Consider the following 15,888-nt stretch of genomic DNA (forward strand, 5'->3'; position numbering starts at 1 on the left):
GGTTAAGCAGGCAAAGGCCAGTGAGAGCCAGTGGCTGGGAGCTGAAGCCAGACAAGTGGAGACTAGAAATGGGCTTGTGTTTAACAGTGAGGGTCTTTAACCCATGGAAGAACCGATGCAGGGAGGCACTGGATTCGCCATCACGTGCTGTCTTTGCGTCAAGTGGGTTCTGGAGTGGCCTCGCGAACGGAACAGGGGGGCAAACCCCCGACTAGCAGGAAGATGGACATTGGTCAGTTTCTGAAGGGGGTGCCTGGGGTCACCCCGTGAGTCAGGGGAGGGGGGAGAGCAGGGAGTAGCTCCCCAGGAGGCCTGGCTCACCACCTGACAGCCTGCCATGCCACAGGTGCCAGGGACAGGCAGGACCATCTGTCAGAGCAGCAGCCCCATATACCCCTGCCAGAGAAGAAATCACCTTTAATATTAGACACCAGCTTGTGGCAAGCATCAGGGTTTGTCAGTTCCAAAGCCTGCCGGGAGGGAATATCAGACTAATTTCCTGCATGATGCACGCAGGTCTTGGGCTCCGTATTTCCCTGAGGGCACCCGGGCGTTCTGCCTTCTCCAATGCAGCCAAGAGGGAGCAGCGTGCTTCCCAGACAGCTGGGAGGGTCGACCGTGGTTGCTGCTGAGCCGAGCTGAATTATTGGGATTGTTTGACTCTTTCTAAGCTGGGTCCCTCTGAATCTCCTCTGTGGGGTTTTGGGGGCTGCAGGGGTTGGCAAAGGCTGGAAGCAGCTAGGGACAGAGATTTGAGTCGGGGTTCTCTAGCTGCCCAGTCTGAGGCAGTGGGGCCGAATGAGTGGGCGGAAGGGGGAAGAGAAGTTTTGTTAGAGGCGCTGGGGTCTGGAGATGTCGGTTTTATTCCCAGCGCTGCCGTGAACTCACACAGTAGCATGGGGAGCTTGTCACCCAGGAGGCCGGGCACCTGTGAGGCTGAATTTGCGAACGCTTGTTAAATGCTGTGAGACCCTCCACTGCAAAGGGCTACGCACGTGTCTGGGTGTTGGACAGGAGGCACCCGTGGAGCCATTTCTCCGTCCTGTGTTCAGGACGCAACTCACCTCTTTGGGCACGTCTCATTACCTCAGATCTGTACAGCATGGCCTCTAGGGAGCACTCCTGTCACGACACCAAGCTGTTCTCAGGTGCATCACAGAGCACTTGACAAAACAGCTTGGCTTCATTACCCCGTTTTACAGATGGGGAAACTGAGGCACAGGGCGGGGAAGGAACGTGCCAAGCAGGCTTGGGGGCAGAGCTCTAACCAGTAGACCACACGGTCACTTCATACACTACAAATAAACCGATAACGTCCAGGGATGTGGGAGTAGTGATCTCGGCAAAACCCAGCATCTCTGAGCTGTGGCCATTTGCAGCCGTCTCAGCCCCCGTGCTTTGGGAAAAGCTCTTTCTGCTATTCAGCAGGATTTCTCCTGCCCTTGCTCTGATTTCTGTGGGCGGCTCTCAGATGGCCCGTGAAACACCAGGATGAAGCCAAGCTGTTATCTCAGCCTCCCTCCCTTAATAGACCGAATCCTTCTCCCTCTTCCTGTCTCCCTTCCCATCCCCTTCCACACTGGTCCTGCCCTTCCTCCCTCTCTCCTCCCCGGCTCCAGCGTATGGTCTCTCTCTTTTCTTTCCACACCTCCAAGTCTTTAAAAAGAGCTGCCAGATAGACACTCTTTCCTCCCACCCCCAGTTTTCCCTGTGGTGGAGTGGCAGCTGGTGGGGTGTGATGGGATGGCAGGTAGGTGTGGGGGCGGAGAGGGGATGGGATGGCAGGGGGAGTGCGTAGGAAAGAGAGAGTGAGAATTGCTTTAACATCAGGATGAATTCTGGTGCAGGCCAGAGCAGGCTGAACGCTGGATTGGAAAATCTGTTTCTGTTCTTTGCCTTTGCTGCTGGTGCCCACGCCCCATCTCGGAGCCCGGCTTTCCTTTTCCCAGTCTTTGCCTGGCTTACGATGGAAGCCGTTTGGGGCAGGGACCGTCTTGTCCCAGGTGTGCGTCCGGTGCTCGCCGAGGCTCCCCGTGCTGCAGTAACACAAATGATGAAATATACAAATCTTGGGGCTTTGGTGGCTGCCCTCTGCTCCAGTCCCCAGTGATGGGTTAGTGGATGTGAATCAGCGGATCGCCAGGCTCTTGAAATGGGGCCCAAACTCTTTAGTGAGAAGCCAGCTGCTAACTACAGATAAACCAGCTTGAGTTCCAGCGCGGCCTCCCTTGGCCAGCCGCTGGGACCTGGCAGGAGCTTTCTGCAGCATATGGCTTGAGGCTGGGGTAAGACTTTGAACACACAGGGATGGATTTTCGAAAATGTTCTGCACCCCCTGGAGTCAGTGTCCTCTAGCCTCTTCCATCGAATGGGGCTGCAAGCGGGGTGGGGGTGGGTTTTTTTTCATTCCACCCCTTGCACCTTCTCCCTCTTTCATTTTAGAGCCCCCTGCCCCTATTTGCAGACGCACATTGCCAGGGAACAGTGATGCCTGGAGAGAGTTTATTAAATTTTACACTGCTTTGAATGCTCTTCAGCGCCCGCTAGTCAGATGGAGGGTGGACTAGCCCCACGGGCATGGCCAGCTGTTCTCGGGGCCCAGCAGGGGTCATGGGGGGGCCAAAGTTTGGGAACCACCAATAAATACAGAGCAGGGGGTGGAGTCACTGAAAGTGCCATGAAGTCTGTACCGTGCCAGACAAAGGCCAGGGTTATTTCTCTATCTCTGGGCTGTCCCGCTGCTTAGCCCTGGATGGGGACTCAGGAGATTTGGGACCAGTTCCTGTCCTGCAGTGGTCTTCCTGTGAGAGCTTGGGTAAGTCATTTAGCCTCTCTGGGCCTCAGTTTCCCCATCTGTGAAATGGGATAAATCACCCTTCCTTTCTTCTCCCCTGAGATAGTCTCGTCTAGCTAGACTGAGAGTTTCATAGGCCAAGGACTGTGTCTCATACAGCGGCTGGCACAATGCGGCCTGGCCTTCGTTAGAATGAGGTGAATGATCATTATCAGCAGTGTGTGAGTTGCTCTCAGTCATTGACTCTTACTAGCACTGAATTTCTCTTGCTTTTTCCTCCCCTCTTCATGTTCTCGCCTCAGCAGCCAAGCTGGAAGAGTTTTGTATATTTTAATCCGAGTTATGCAGTGCACCTGAAAAACAAAAGGCAACAGTCTTTAGTAATTGGCGAAAGATCTTAATTTCCTCTCTCCATAGGCATCTTGCTAACTTCCTGCACCGTTGACTGGTATAGAAAGCGGTGCTAAAAATAAATCGAGCAGGGTGGTGTTTAAATGGAATTTCTCTCCCAGCTGGTTTCGTACAGGCACATGGAAATGGACCTGTTCTTTTAAGGAGATTTGTCCCCTTACGCTTTCCTGCTTGGACCCGTTACTCAAGAGGATTTTTTCTTTTAAATGGGCAGGTTTCATTTTAATCGCCCTTCTCACCATTAGGTTTCATGGAGCATAATCAATATGCAGTTTGCGCGGAGCCCATTGGCTCTGGCTTTCTTCCCCTTGCTCCGCTGCTTGACACATGCGGTGCCTGGAACCAATAAACTCTGGGCACTTTGCATATTCATGAGGCGGATTGTTGTGTGGCCGGGAAACCAAAGGAAGTGTGTGTGTGTGTGTGGGGGGGGGGGGTTTGGAACATTTTCCCCCAACAACCTCTAGAGATGGCCTCTGCTGTTTTTCTCCCCCCAGCCTGCTTCCTTTGCCCGCTGGACAGAGCCACAGCAAAGCTGGCAATCAGAGGCAGGGTGGGGATGGAAACAAGGCAACAGATATTAAAGCAAATGTAGAGAGGGGAAGTTGGCAACCCCTTTGGAAATGCCCCTCCTCCCTCCCTAGGTGCCTTTGACCATCCTGGCCCTAAATAATGTGTGTAGGGCTTCAGTTATAGGTAGTGTTGCCTAGTGGATAGAGCACTGGACTGGGAGACCTGGGTTCTACTCCTGGCATGGGCAAGTCACTTTCCTGCTCTGTGCCTCAGTTTCCCTTTATCTCTTTACACTGTGAGTTCCTCGAGATGGGCTGTCTCTCATGCCACCTGTGTGCAGCGCCAGGCCCCGTGGGGCCCTGATCTCAGCAGGAGCCTGTGGGTGCTACTGTAATATGCCTACTGGGATAGGAGGTTGCCACACAAAGGGCAAATGCATGAACTAGTTCCCCCCCCCCTTTTGTGTTAAGTGCCCCAGGCTTGTCTTAGGGAGGGTGGGTCTTTGCTTTGAACGCAGAGCCTTGCCTCAGTGGGGTTAGAGCCGGGGTGCTGCCAGGGGAGCAGAGAGCTGGGTTTCTCTCCTGCCCCTCATGGCCCAGCTAGGGAAGCCGGCAAACTTGAATCAGAAGTGTCCCCAGCTGCAGGGAAGGCGTGGTTCGCTGGGTGCCTTGGAGCTCGGGCACTGGGGAGCTGGGATCTGTCCTGCACTGTGTGTGTGTGTGTGGGGGGGGAAGCTGGGATCTGTCCTGCACTGTGTGTGTGTGTGGGGGGGGGGGAGCTGGGATCTGTCCTGCACTGTGTGTGTGTGTGGGGGGGGAGCTGGGATCTGTCCTGCACTATGTGTGTGTGTGTGGGGGGGAAGCTGGGATCTGTCCTGCACTGTGTGTGTGTGTGTGGGGGGGGGAGCTGGGATCTGTCCTGCACTGTGTGTGTGTGTGGGGGGGGGGCTGGGATCTGTCCTGCACTGTGTGTGTGTCTGTGTGTGGTGGGGGAAGCTGTCCTGCACTGGGGGGGGGGGGAGCTGGGAGCTGTCCTGCATTGTGTGTGTGTGTGGGGGGGGGAGCTGGGAGCTCTCCTGCATTGTGTGTGTGTGTGGGGGGGGGAGGAAGCTGTCTTGCACTGGCAGGGTGTGTGTGTGTGTGGGGGGGGGAGCTGTCCTGCACTGGCAGGGTGTGTGTGTGTGTGGGGGGGGAGCTGTCCTGCACTGGCGGGGTGTGTGTGTGGGGGGGGGAGCTGTCCTGCACTGGCGGGGTGTGTGTGTGTGTGGGGGGGGGAGCTGTCCTGCACTGGCGGGGTGTGTGTGTGGGGGGGGGGAGCTGTCCGGCACTGGCGGGGTGTGTGTGTGTGTGTGTGTGTGGGGAGCTGTCCGGCACTGGCGGGGTGTGTGTGTGTGGGGAGCTGTCCTGCACTGGCGGGGTGTGTGTGTGTGTGGGGGGAGCTGTCCTGCACTGGCGGGGTGTGTGTGTGTGGGGGGGGGGAAGCTGTCCTGCACTGGCGGGGTGTGTGTGGGGGAGAGGGGGAGCTGTCCGGCACTGGCGGGGTGTGTGTGTGTGGGGGGGGGGGAGCTGTCCTGCACTGGCGGGGTGTGTGTGTGTGTGGGGGGGGAGCTGTCCTGCACTGGCGGGGTGTGTGTGTGGGGGGGGGAGCTGTCCTGCACTGGCGGGGTGTGTGTGTGTGTGTGTGGGGGAGCTGTCCGGCACTGGCGGGGTGTGTGTGTGTGGGGGGGGGGGAGCTGTCCGGCACTGGCGGGGTGTGTGGGGGGGAGAGGGGGAGCTGTCCGGCACTGGCGGGGTGTGTGTGGGGGGGGGGGGGAGCTGTCCGGCACTGGCGGGGTGTGTGTGTGTGGGGGGGAGCTGTCCTGCACTGGCGGGGTGTGTGTGTGTGGGAGGGAACTGTCCGGCACTGGCGGGGTGTGTGTGTGTGTGGGGGGGGGGGAGCTGTCCTGCACTGGCGGGGTGTGGGGGGGGAGAGGGGGAGCTGTCCGGCACTGGCGGGGTGTGTGGAGCTGTCCTGCACTGGCGGGGTGTGTGTGTGTGTGGGGGGGGGAGCTGTCCTGCACTGGCGGTGTGTGTGTGTGTGTGGGGGGGAGCTGTCCTGCACTGGTGGGGTGTGGGGGGGAGAGGGGGAGCTGTCCGGCACTGGCGGGGTGTGTGTGTGTGTGTGTGTGGGGAGCTGTTCTGCACTGGCGGGGTGTGTGTGTGTGGGGGGGGGGGAGCTGTCCTGCACTGGCCGGGTGTGTGTGTGTGTGGGGGGGGAGCTGTCCTGCACTGGCGGTGTGTGTGTGTGTGTGGGGGGAGCTGTCCGGCACTGGCGGGGTGTGTGTGTGTGTGTGGGGGAGCTGTCCTGCACTGGCGGGGTGTGTGTGTGTGTGGGGGGGGAAGCTGTCCTGCACTGGCGGGGTGTGTGTGGGGGAGAGGGGGAGCTGTCCGGCACTGGCGGGGTGTGTGTGTGTGGGGGGGGGGAGCTGTCCTGCACTGGCGGGGTGTGTGTGTGTGTGGGGGGGGAGCTGTCCTGCACTGGCGGGGTGTGTGTGTGGGGGGGGGAGCTGTCCTGCACTGGCGGGGTGTGTGTGTGTGTGTGTGGGGGAGCTGTCCGGCACTGGCGGGGTGTGTGTGTGTGTGGGGGGGGAGCTGTCCGGCACTGGCGGGGTGTGTGGGGGGGAGAGGGGGAGCTGTCCGGCACTGGCGGGGTGTGTGTGTGTGGGGGGGGGAGCTGTCCGGCACTGGCGGGGTGTGTGTGTGTGGGGGGGAGCTGTCCTGCACTGGCGGGGTGTGTGTGTGTGGGAGGGAACTGTCCGGCACTGGCGGGGTGTGTGTGTGTGTGTGGGGGGGGGGAGCTGTCCTGCACTGGCGGGGTGTGGGGGGGGAGAGGGGGAGCTGTCCGGCACTGGCGGGGTGTGTGGAGCTGTCCTGCACTGGCGGGGTGTGTGTGTGTGTGTGGGGGGGAGCTGTCCTGCACTGGCGGTGTGTGTGTGTGTGTGGGGGGGAGCTGTCCTGCACTGGTGGGGTGTGGGGGGGGAGAGGGGGAGCTGTCCGGCACTGGCGGGGTGTGTGTGTGTGTGTGTGTGGGGAGCTGTTCTGCACTGGCGGGGTGTGTGTGTGTGGGGGGGGGGAGCTGTCCTGCACTGGCCGGGTGTGTGTGTGTGTGGGGGGGGAGCTGTCCTGCACTGGCGGGGTGTGTGTGTGTGTGTGGGGGGGCTGTCCTGCACTGGCGGGGTGTGTGTGTGTGTGGGGGGGGGGGCTGTCCGGCACTGGCGGGGTGTGTGTGTGTGGGGGGCGGAGCTGTCCGGCACTGGCGGAGTGTGTGGGGGGGAGGGGGGGAGCTGTCCTGCACTGGCGGGGTGTGTGTGTGTGGGGGGGGGGGAGCTGTCCTGCACTGGCGGGGTGTGTGGGGGGGAGGGGGGAGCTGTCCTGCACTGGCGGGGTGTGTGTGTGTGTGTGTGGGGGGAGCTGTCCTGCACTGGCGGGGTGTGTGTGTGTGTGGGGGGGGAGCTGTCCTGCACTGGCGGGGTGTGTGTGGGGAGGGGGGAGCTGTCCGGCACTGTGAGGTGCTGAATTCTCGGGAGCTCCGGGCCCCCTCTCTGCCAAGATCCCCTTTCCCTGGGCCTGGGAGCCCCGCCCCTGGGTGCTGGGCATCGCCCCCGCCCCTGGGTGCTGGCCGCCCGGCCTCTGTCCAAGCTCTCCCCGTGCCCCCTTTTTCCCCAGGACCCGCCCCGCGCTCCGCCCCCCACACTGGGCGGGCTCCGGCCGGCTGCAAGGGCGGGGGCTGGGGGGCGGGGGCGCGTCTCGGAGCGAGCCGGCAGCTGGAGCGGCCCCCCCCCCCCCCCCCAGCACGCAGCCCCAGCCCTGCCAGGCGGCGATCATGGAGAAGTAACTTGATGCCTTCGGAGCTCGCGGTCAGCCCCAGGCTCGAGGTGGGGAGGAGAGAGAGGAGCAGACCCCCAGGTGTGTGGGGGGGGGGCGGGGTGGGGCAGCTTGGACACATGGTGCGGGGGCGGGTGCTGGTGACTGGATGGTGCTTTCAGGTTTTCCCTCTGGCTTCTTTGCTGGAGGCTCTGGGAGCAGGGTGTGTATGGGGGGGGGGAGTGGGCTGGGGGGGCAGCTGCCCTGTGTGTGTGTGTGGGGGGGGGTGCTGGATTTTCCACCAGCAAATCACTTGCGTGCCCCTGTCTCTCCGTTACCTTGACATCTCAGCTCCTTTTCCCACCTCCTGCAACCTACCGCCTCCCCCCCACTCTCCCCTATTCAGTGGGTTTCTCCTTACAGTCCCGGGGGGGGGGGGAGCAGATTCTATAGCTGGCACAAAGGGAGCTGACGCCACCTGAGAACCTGCCCCCCCCCCCCATCTTGTGCAGTGTTAGATTTGCAACCGATGCCTCGGCAGAAAACAATCCCCCACCATCTCCCCTCCCTCCCCGGCTTGGGGTGGATCCTGCCAGGGCTCCTCCCGACCGTTTAATAATCAGAATCCATTTTTTAAAATTCCCCTGTAAACTTCCATTGTCTTCCCCGGCTCCTGGACCCACCTGGTGCCTTTACCCGCCTGCTCCATGTCCAGTCTGTGCCCTGCTCCGAAGGGGGCCACCCAATGTCAGCAGCCCATGGGTCTTCTCGTTGCATTCGCCAGCGGGATGCTAGCGCCCACGTTTGATTGGAAAGTGCATGTTGCTGCCCCAGAGAAGGGTTCCTGTGTTTGGAACAGGGGCGATTTGAAAGGGACGGAGCGGCGTGGCAGGCCCGCAGCGTGCCCGTTATGTTTGGGGACAGGTGTTCTGCCAGAATCGGCTTGATTTCCCAGGCAGCGAAACGCGCTTTTGAACCGGCAGGGGCCAAATCCTCAGCTGGCGAAAAGTGGCGCCGTCCATGTCAGTGGTGGCCGGGCTGAACTGGGCCAGAGAGGGATTTAGCTCTGAAAACGTAGCCGAAGAGATCCGATGGGTTTCCTCCCCTCTGCAGCGGTGCACGCTTTAGAAATTCACGTCGTAAGAAATAGGATGATGATTAAAGTGCTGACAGCGTGTGGTAGGCAGCAGACCCGACCCTCCAGGGGTTACGCTCCAAAAGATAGAAACCAAGATGCACTGGGAAAGCCCAGCAGGTGAAATAACTTTGAATTATTTGCTGCTGGCTAGCTCCCAGCAGGTGTAAATTGGCGTCACGCCACGGAGTCTGTGGGACCAGAGCTGCAGCTGGTGTGAAAAGGATCTGACTCCATTTGAGTCAATCGCGTCAGATCCCCAGCGGGTGTAACTTGGTGTTACCCGACTGGAGTCAGTGGGGCCAGATCCCCCGGCTGATGTAAGTCAGCATCGTGCCATTGAAACCAGCACAACGGTGCGGCTTTGCACCAGCCGAGGATCTGGCCCCGTGCGTATCATTTACACGGTGAGAAGATAGAGGGCGGTAACATTTCACAGCATGGTAGAAGTTAGGCTGCCTGAAAACTGGGTTTTACCTTAGGAAGCCACCTTCAACCTGAATTAAGAATACAGTTACATTGTCTCCAGACATTATCCCGGAGTCTGTGGGACTTGGGCGAGATTCTCCTTTGGTAACACGGCAGGATCAGCCGGAAATCCCGTTTTCAAGGCTGTCTCTTCCGTGGCGGGCTGGCTAGCCTGGGAGCTCTTTCTCTCACTCCGCCTGTACAGTGCCTGGCATGACGGGGCCCTGATCTCAGCTGGGGCTGGCGGGTGCCGCTGGAGGAATGAGCCGGGCCTGAGCCTGTGTGTTTATTTGCAATGGGCTTGACTCTCACTGTAAGTACATCCACGTCGCTAGATAAAAAATAGTACCCAGCTTAGCAAAGAGAGTCGCCCGGAATTGAAACAGAAGCGTACTCCTCTTCTCCTCCGAAGCCTGGGAAGAGAGGCCAGCTCTTTCCCACGCCCTGGGGACCGGAAAGGAGGGAGCTGGAAATGCGTAGGAGGGACAGCCCTGTACCTGTCACTCAGTGGTGACAGCTAAAGGTCTTTTTTGCTCCTGTAGGGGCTAACGGTTTTAGAGCCATTGGACCATGGCGTAATCATGGCGTAAACTGGCTCAGCTGGGTTGACTTCAGCGGCGTGGCACTGATTTACACCCGCCGGGGATCTGGCCCCATTGACCTCAAAAGAGCAACAGCTGAGTAACATCATGGGTTAGAGCCACAGACAGGCTCCAATGGATCCATTGTTGGCAAGGGAGCGAAACCGCTTTGTGCCAGCTGGGGATCTGGCCCCCACTGATGCCACTGGGATTACACCAGTGCTGCATTTGGTCCCTTGAGGTGAAGATTGTGGGAAACTCCCCTCGACGGCCCCCCCAGCCAACGAGCCTTCGCCGCTCGACGTGGTGCGTGTGGATCTGTTCGGCTGGAATCGGGGCAGATGTGTTTTCAGAGAGTGGGAGCCTTTTTTGTGCAATTACATCTAGTGATTCGAGCTGTCTTCAGAAGAAGTCAAATAACCCACCCTCTTCCTGCCGTGCCCCGCAAAGTATGGTAGCAAATCTGTGGCCGCTGACATGCTGCGGCCTGTGGGAAAGACCCAGTGCCAGCGGGAACAGGGCACTCATACTTCGGCTCTAAAAGCCCCGGCCCGACCGCCTGAGCTCAAGGAGACACGTGGGGGGTGTTGTTAGCAGCATGGGGGTTACGGTGCACCTCCGAGCTGCCCTGCTTCTGTCTGGTAGAGAGCAGTGGTGTTCATGCTCGTGAATCCACGCGTACACAATATAATACCGCCGTGAGCTGGGTTTATGGATGTGTGCGTATTATAAAGAACTGGATTCATGTGTGCGTGTGTGTAACGTACTGACCTGGGTTCATGGGCATGGTAATGCACTGAATTCTGTGCCCGTGTAATATGTGCGACTTGCCCTCACAGCCAGGTCCTTGCAACATTTTCACACTTTGATTTAATCGGCAGCTAACGTTTCATCAGCCACTTCAAAATCCTGGGGCCCCACCAGAGCCTGTTTTGCTGATTGGCATCTGGCTTGCTCTGTGTCGGGGGACAGTGTTATCCTGAGTTAGCGGAACCAGGAAAGGAATCGGATACCGACGCTGGGTGAAATCCATCCGCTGGCTTCTCTGTGACACCCTGGGGGTCCTCTGCGGCAGAACAGACAGTGTCAGGGTTTGGACCTGTGCTTTTTACTCACGGTGGGACATTGGGGCACAGATTTGATCTGAGTGTGTGATGCGATAAAGGCCAATGCCATTTGTGGGTGTGGAGGTGTTGGCCCCTTCTCTGGGGTAACCGCCCCCTGTAATACCCTGCTCACTTGTGGGCTCCTCACTGGCCTACACAAGCTGGAGACAAACTGGGGGCACTAGGAGGACAGAGCCCAGGGTGGTTAAGGGGTGAGGGCAGGGAATTAAAGGAGCTCAGTGTTCACAATCCGAGTGTGTTGTGAGGGACCTGATTCTCAGTGGCAAGGTTTTGTCTACAGGGTGACACCGACTGGAATAGCCGTTGTGAAATAGGCCATTCTGCAATAGCTCCCCCGAGTGGACGCTCTGTTCCAGGAGATTGCCCGGTCTGCTTTGGAAGCGCATGAATGAATCTGGACTAGGCCATCCACAGGGAGAGCTACTCTGGAATAGCTAGCCCTGTCGCTGTCTGCGTGTGGGCAAGTCCGACTCTGCCAGAGCGTTTTAGCTGAGACGCCAGGCCTTAGGGATGATGGCTGTGTCGGGGACTCGTAACAGCTGCATTACAGGGAATACGTAGAGCGGGTGTCGGAGGAAGCCTCTTCCACTGGGGTGGAAACCCCACGCTCTGAGAGATTTATCTCAGGTCAGAGTGACCACTGGGATCATCTACTCTAACCTCCTGTATCACTGGCCTTGGAAAATTAGATTTTTATTGGTGTCAGTAAGTGTCGATTTCACTGTATCCACACAAACTGAGGACAAATATTTCAAAGAAATGTATGGAGAGGCAAAGGAAGAAAAATGCTGCTTGAAAACTTATTTGGGTTTGACCAAAGAAGATTTACTTTGGATGTGTTGACAATTTGTCTTTTAACGGTTATAAAGCCCTTTACTTTTTGAATCTCCACATCTACTGCCATTAAATAATTGTCTGACCTCCCCCCTGCATAGTTTCCTGGAACTGTGAACATTTAAATTGATAAAAACAGAAAACTGTTTAGAAATAAACATCCGTGTTCTCTGCCAAAATTGCAAAAAAATGAAAATGGAATTCTGCCGGGCCTAGATATAACACAGGCCTGACGACTTCCCAGCATTAATTCCTGTTTGAATCAGAGCAGATCTCTTAGAAAATCAACCTGTCTTGATTTAATCAGGCCCAGTGAGGGAGAAGTGGATTCTGCCACAGCCTTTGGTAGGTTGTTCCATGGCTTACGTATCCTCACTGCTAACCATTTGCACCTTAGTTCCAGTCTGAATTCAGCTAGTTTCCAACCATTGGATCCTTCCCCTGCTAGACGGAAGAGCCCTCGGTTATCACATCTCTGTTCCCCGTCTAGGTACTTACCGCCTGGGATAAGTCGCCTCTTAACCTTCATAAAACAGGACTGTGCCAAGGGCTGTAGGGAAAGGCTCCTGTACTAACCGGTCATTATATGGGCCCTCATTAGTTATATTACAGTAGCCTGGAGCCCTAGGATCCAGCTGTAATTGGGCACCCAGCGAGGCAGTCCTATGCTGCAGAAGCATGGTTTTAAAGAGGCACAGTCAAGATCAAAATACTTCCTCACCTGTGTCCCCGGGATGATAGTAAATTGCAGTAGCGGGACTCTGCACCCCCTGCCGTGGAGCAGTGGGAGCTGGCTCTTTCAGCTCAGCCTCTCGTGCTTTGAGATGCGGTGGTGGTGGGTGCAGTCCCCCTTGCCGACGACCCATCCCCACATCTCAGAGTTAGCTTTGCCTCCCCGTATTCCCCTCCTCCCGGAGCATGGGAATTCTCCTCCACTTCCTCTCCTGCTTCTATCAGTGACAGCACTCGCCGGGGGCCCTGATCTCCCCCCGGTCCACGCTGCACAGCCCCTCAGACCGCTGTGCAGTAGGGCTGGAACCCGGTTGCTCCTGTCCCAAGTGGGCTGGTGCAGATAATTCCACAAGGTGCAGAACCGCTCCCAATGGGCTTCGTAGCTTATGAAGCCAGCCAGGACCACTGGATCGTCCAGGCTGACCTGCATTGCACAGGCCAGGGAATTTCGCCCAGTTACCCCGGCAGCCAGCCCAGTAACCCAAGCGAGCAGGGAGGCAGGGGGAAGGGGTGGCAGGTGTAGGTCGGAGCGGCCGCTGCTCCTCACGGTTCCAGGCCCCGGCCCCAGTTGTATCTAGTGCAACTGGCTTTTTTGCGTTAATCCAGGTTCCTACCCTATTTTCCTTTTTAATCAAACCTAGGTTAGCACTTCAGCTGGTCTCTTTTCAACAGAGGCTGCTGTGGTACAGTAATACTCCCTCGGCTCTAAGCCAGGCTCCCACGCCCCATGGCCATGCAGCCTGTGGCCCATCAGACCTCCAGCAGGAGAGGATCCCGCCCTGCTTTGCCCACACACTTCTTGAAACCCACCAGGGAAGGGCGAAGCAGCCGGCGCCCAAGGCCAAATTTGGTTTTCATTTACCCCCACCACTCGTCATGGAAATTAGCCCCATTAAGTCCCACCTAGCTCAGTCCCTACCCAAGGTGGAGTTGCCCCTTATAGACTAGACCTTGGTGCTTGGAGAAATGCTGTCAGGTCCCTCTGGCTTGGCACCCAGCTGTCTGATCCAAATGGGCTTAAAGGTTTCCCTGCCTAAACCTTCGCCCCCCCCCCCCGCATCCTGCGCCTGCTCCCCCAAAACTAACCGCAGGCTGCATCAGGAGACTGAGCTCCAAATCAGCCTTCCACCCAGCCGATCACGGCAGTCGTGCTGCGATCAGGACGAACTGAAGGATCTGCCGGTGATCTGGCGGCTTTGGAGCCCGAGCAGAGCTAGTCAAGGGGGCAACAAGCGCTCTCTCCACAGAGGGTGCTGAGGAACAGTTTACAGAAGCGTGAATAACAGACTGAGCGCTGGCTGATTTTCAGAGTGCCCGGTCTCGGGAAGGTGCTTATTTCGTTACTGAAGTGGGGATATCGCCCCAAACCCTCTCTTGCTCTAACTCCTAGACAGCACCCAGCTCCCAGTTCTGGAGCTAAAACCCAGGAGTCCTGACTCCTAGTCCCCCTCTTGTTCTAACCACATGACCACCCAGCCTCCCAGAGCTGGGAAGCTGTTTGCCATGGCAGAGATACGAACAGAACCTAGGAGTCCTGTCTCCCCAAACCCTCCCTTGCTCCCACTCCTAGATAGCGCTCCCAGACCTGATGCTAAAACCCAGGAGTCCCCTGCTCTAACCACTAGACCTCTCTCCCTCTCGTAGCCAGAATGGTACCAAGGGGCTTTGATTCCTGGTCCTCTGCTATAAACAGCTCCCTCCAAGAGTCCAGAACAGCACCCAGCCTCTGGGCCCTGAGTCTGCATTGCCCTGAGCTGGTGCAGAGCGCGGGGCCGAAGCGACCAGTTCCTCCGGGAGCATTTTGCCCCCAGGTAAATGGCTGCACAAGGTGCAAGACAATGAAGAAGAAGGTCCCTTGCTCTGACCATTAGGTCGCTCGTCCTCTGTGGAGCATCAATTGATGTACATTTGGACCCCCCACTGGCTCGAGGGAGGAACAGCTGTCAGGGAGAAGTGTTTCCTCTCCCCCCTGCAAAGTGCATGAAAAATGTAGCTCCTACAATAAATCGCTGCAGGAACCCGGGCGCGCACCTTCCCTCTCTCTCTCCTTCCCTCCCTCCCTCCCTCCCACTTGCTGTTGTTTTGAAACGTCTGGGAATAAAAACGCACAACCTTGCGATTAAGGCCCTGGGCCCTAAGAGATCTGGGTTTCCATCCTGCCTTTGCCACATGTGACCTTGGCCGGTCACTCCCCTCACTCTGCACTTCAGTTTGCCTAGCTCTAAAACAGATCGAATGGCCGGGGTTTCCCAACAGATCGAAGGGTGTCAAACTTTAAACGTTCGGGGCTTGTCTACACAGGGAAAATTGAGCGGCAATGCTAATCCAGAATAACTCCTCCATGTGGACACTCCATTCTGAATGCAATTCCATCAGAGCTTTGTGATGGGAGTAATTATTCCAGAATCAAGTCACTTTCATTTCAGAATAGAGCATCCCCCCAGGGAGCTGTTCCCCACTAATCAAAGGTACTTCAATGGCCCATGTTCCCCCAGGATCTGAGTAGCCCCCAACCGTTACCGTATTTATCCTTCCAACCCCTTCTAAGGCAGGGAAGAGACCTGGCCAGGGTGACCCAGAAAGCAGGTGACTTGAACTCAGGCCTGTCAAGATTTGATCACGGCCTCTTCAATCTAACAGGTCCCAGTGGCTGGAAGTTGAAAAACATAAGAACGGCCAGACTGGGTCGGACCAAAGGTCCATCCAGCCCAGTGTCCTGTCTTCCGACAGCGGCCAGTGCCAAGTGCCCCAGAGGGAATGAACAGAACAGGGAATCACCAAGTGATCCATCCCCTGTCACCCATTCCCAGCTTCTGGCAACCAGAGGCTAGGGACACCATCCCTGCCCATCCTGGCTAATAGCCATTGATGGATCTGTCTTCCATGAACTTACCTAGTTCTTTTTTTAACCTTGTTATAGTCTTGGCCTTCACAACATCCTCTGGCAAGGAGTTCCACAGGTTGACTGTGCGTTGTGTGAAGAAATACTTCCTTTGGTTTGTTTTAAACCTGCTGCCTATTAATTTCATTGGGTGACCCCTAGTTCTAGTGTTATGGAAGGAGTAAACAACATTTCCTTCTTTACTTTGTCCACAACCATCATGATTTTATAGGCCTTTATCATATCCCCCCTTAGCCATCTCTTTTCCAAGCTGACAAGTCCCAGTTTTATTAATCTCTCCTCATACGGAAGCCATTCCATACCCCCAGTCATTTTTATTGTCCTTTTCTGAACCTTTTCCAATTCCAGTCTATCTTTTTTGAGATGGGGCGACCACATCCACACGCAGTATTCAAGCTGTGGGCGTCCCATGGATTTATATAGAGGTGATATAATATTTTCTGTCCTATTATCTGTCCCCTTCTTAATTATTCCCAGCATCCTGTTCGCTTTTTTGACGGCTGCTGCACATTGAGTGGATGTTTTCAGAGAAATATCCACAATGACTCC

The 15,888-nt window shown here is 56.9% G+C and overlaps 1 protein-coding gene and 1 long non-coding RNA gene across 3 annotated transcripts in view; one reads left to right on the forward strand and one right to left on the reverse strand.

The window, feature by feature from the left end:
- Positions 1–397: 397 nt before the first annotated feature.
- LOC142069894 (uncharacterized) lies at positions 398–9,002 on the reverse strand. Its single transcript, XR_012665879.1, has 2 exons — positions 8,244–9,002; positions 398–3,147 (listed from the first exon to the last, which is right to left on the reverse strand). It is a non-coding gene; the product is annotated as an uncharacterized LOC142069894 (long non-coding RNA).
- The window catches only part of SLC8A2 (solute carrier family 8 member A2), an 82,218-nt gene continuing 73,858 nt past the window's right edge, over positions 7,529–15,888 (forward strand). The window contains exon 1 of one of the 2 annotated variants that reach the window (XM_048832784.2): positions 7,529–7,662. In XM_048832784.2, coding sequence (XP_048688741.1) covers positions 7,596–7,662 — 67 coding nt within the window. In that variant the 5' untranslated portion in view covers positions 7,529–7,595. The remainder of the gene's footprint in view (positions 7,663–15,888) is intronic. The other variant, XM_048832785.2, reaches the window with a different exon arrangement.

Source organism: Caretta caretta, chromosome 23, assembly GCF_965140235.1.
Source record: "Caretta caretta isolate rCarCar2 chromosome 23, rCarCar1.hap1, whole genome shotgun sequence".
Lineage (NCBI taxonomy): Eukaryota > Metazoa > Chordata > Testudines > Cheloniidae > Caretta > Caretta caretta.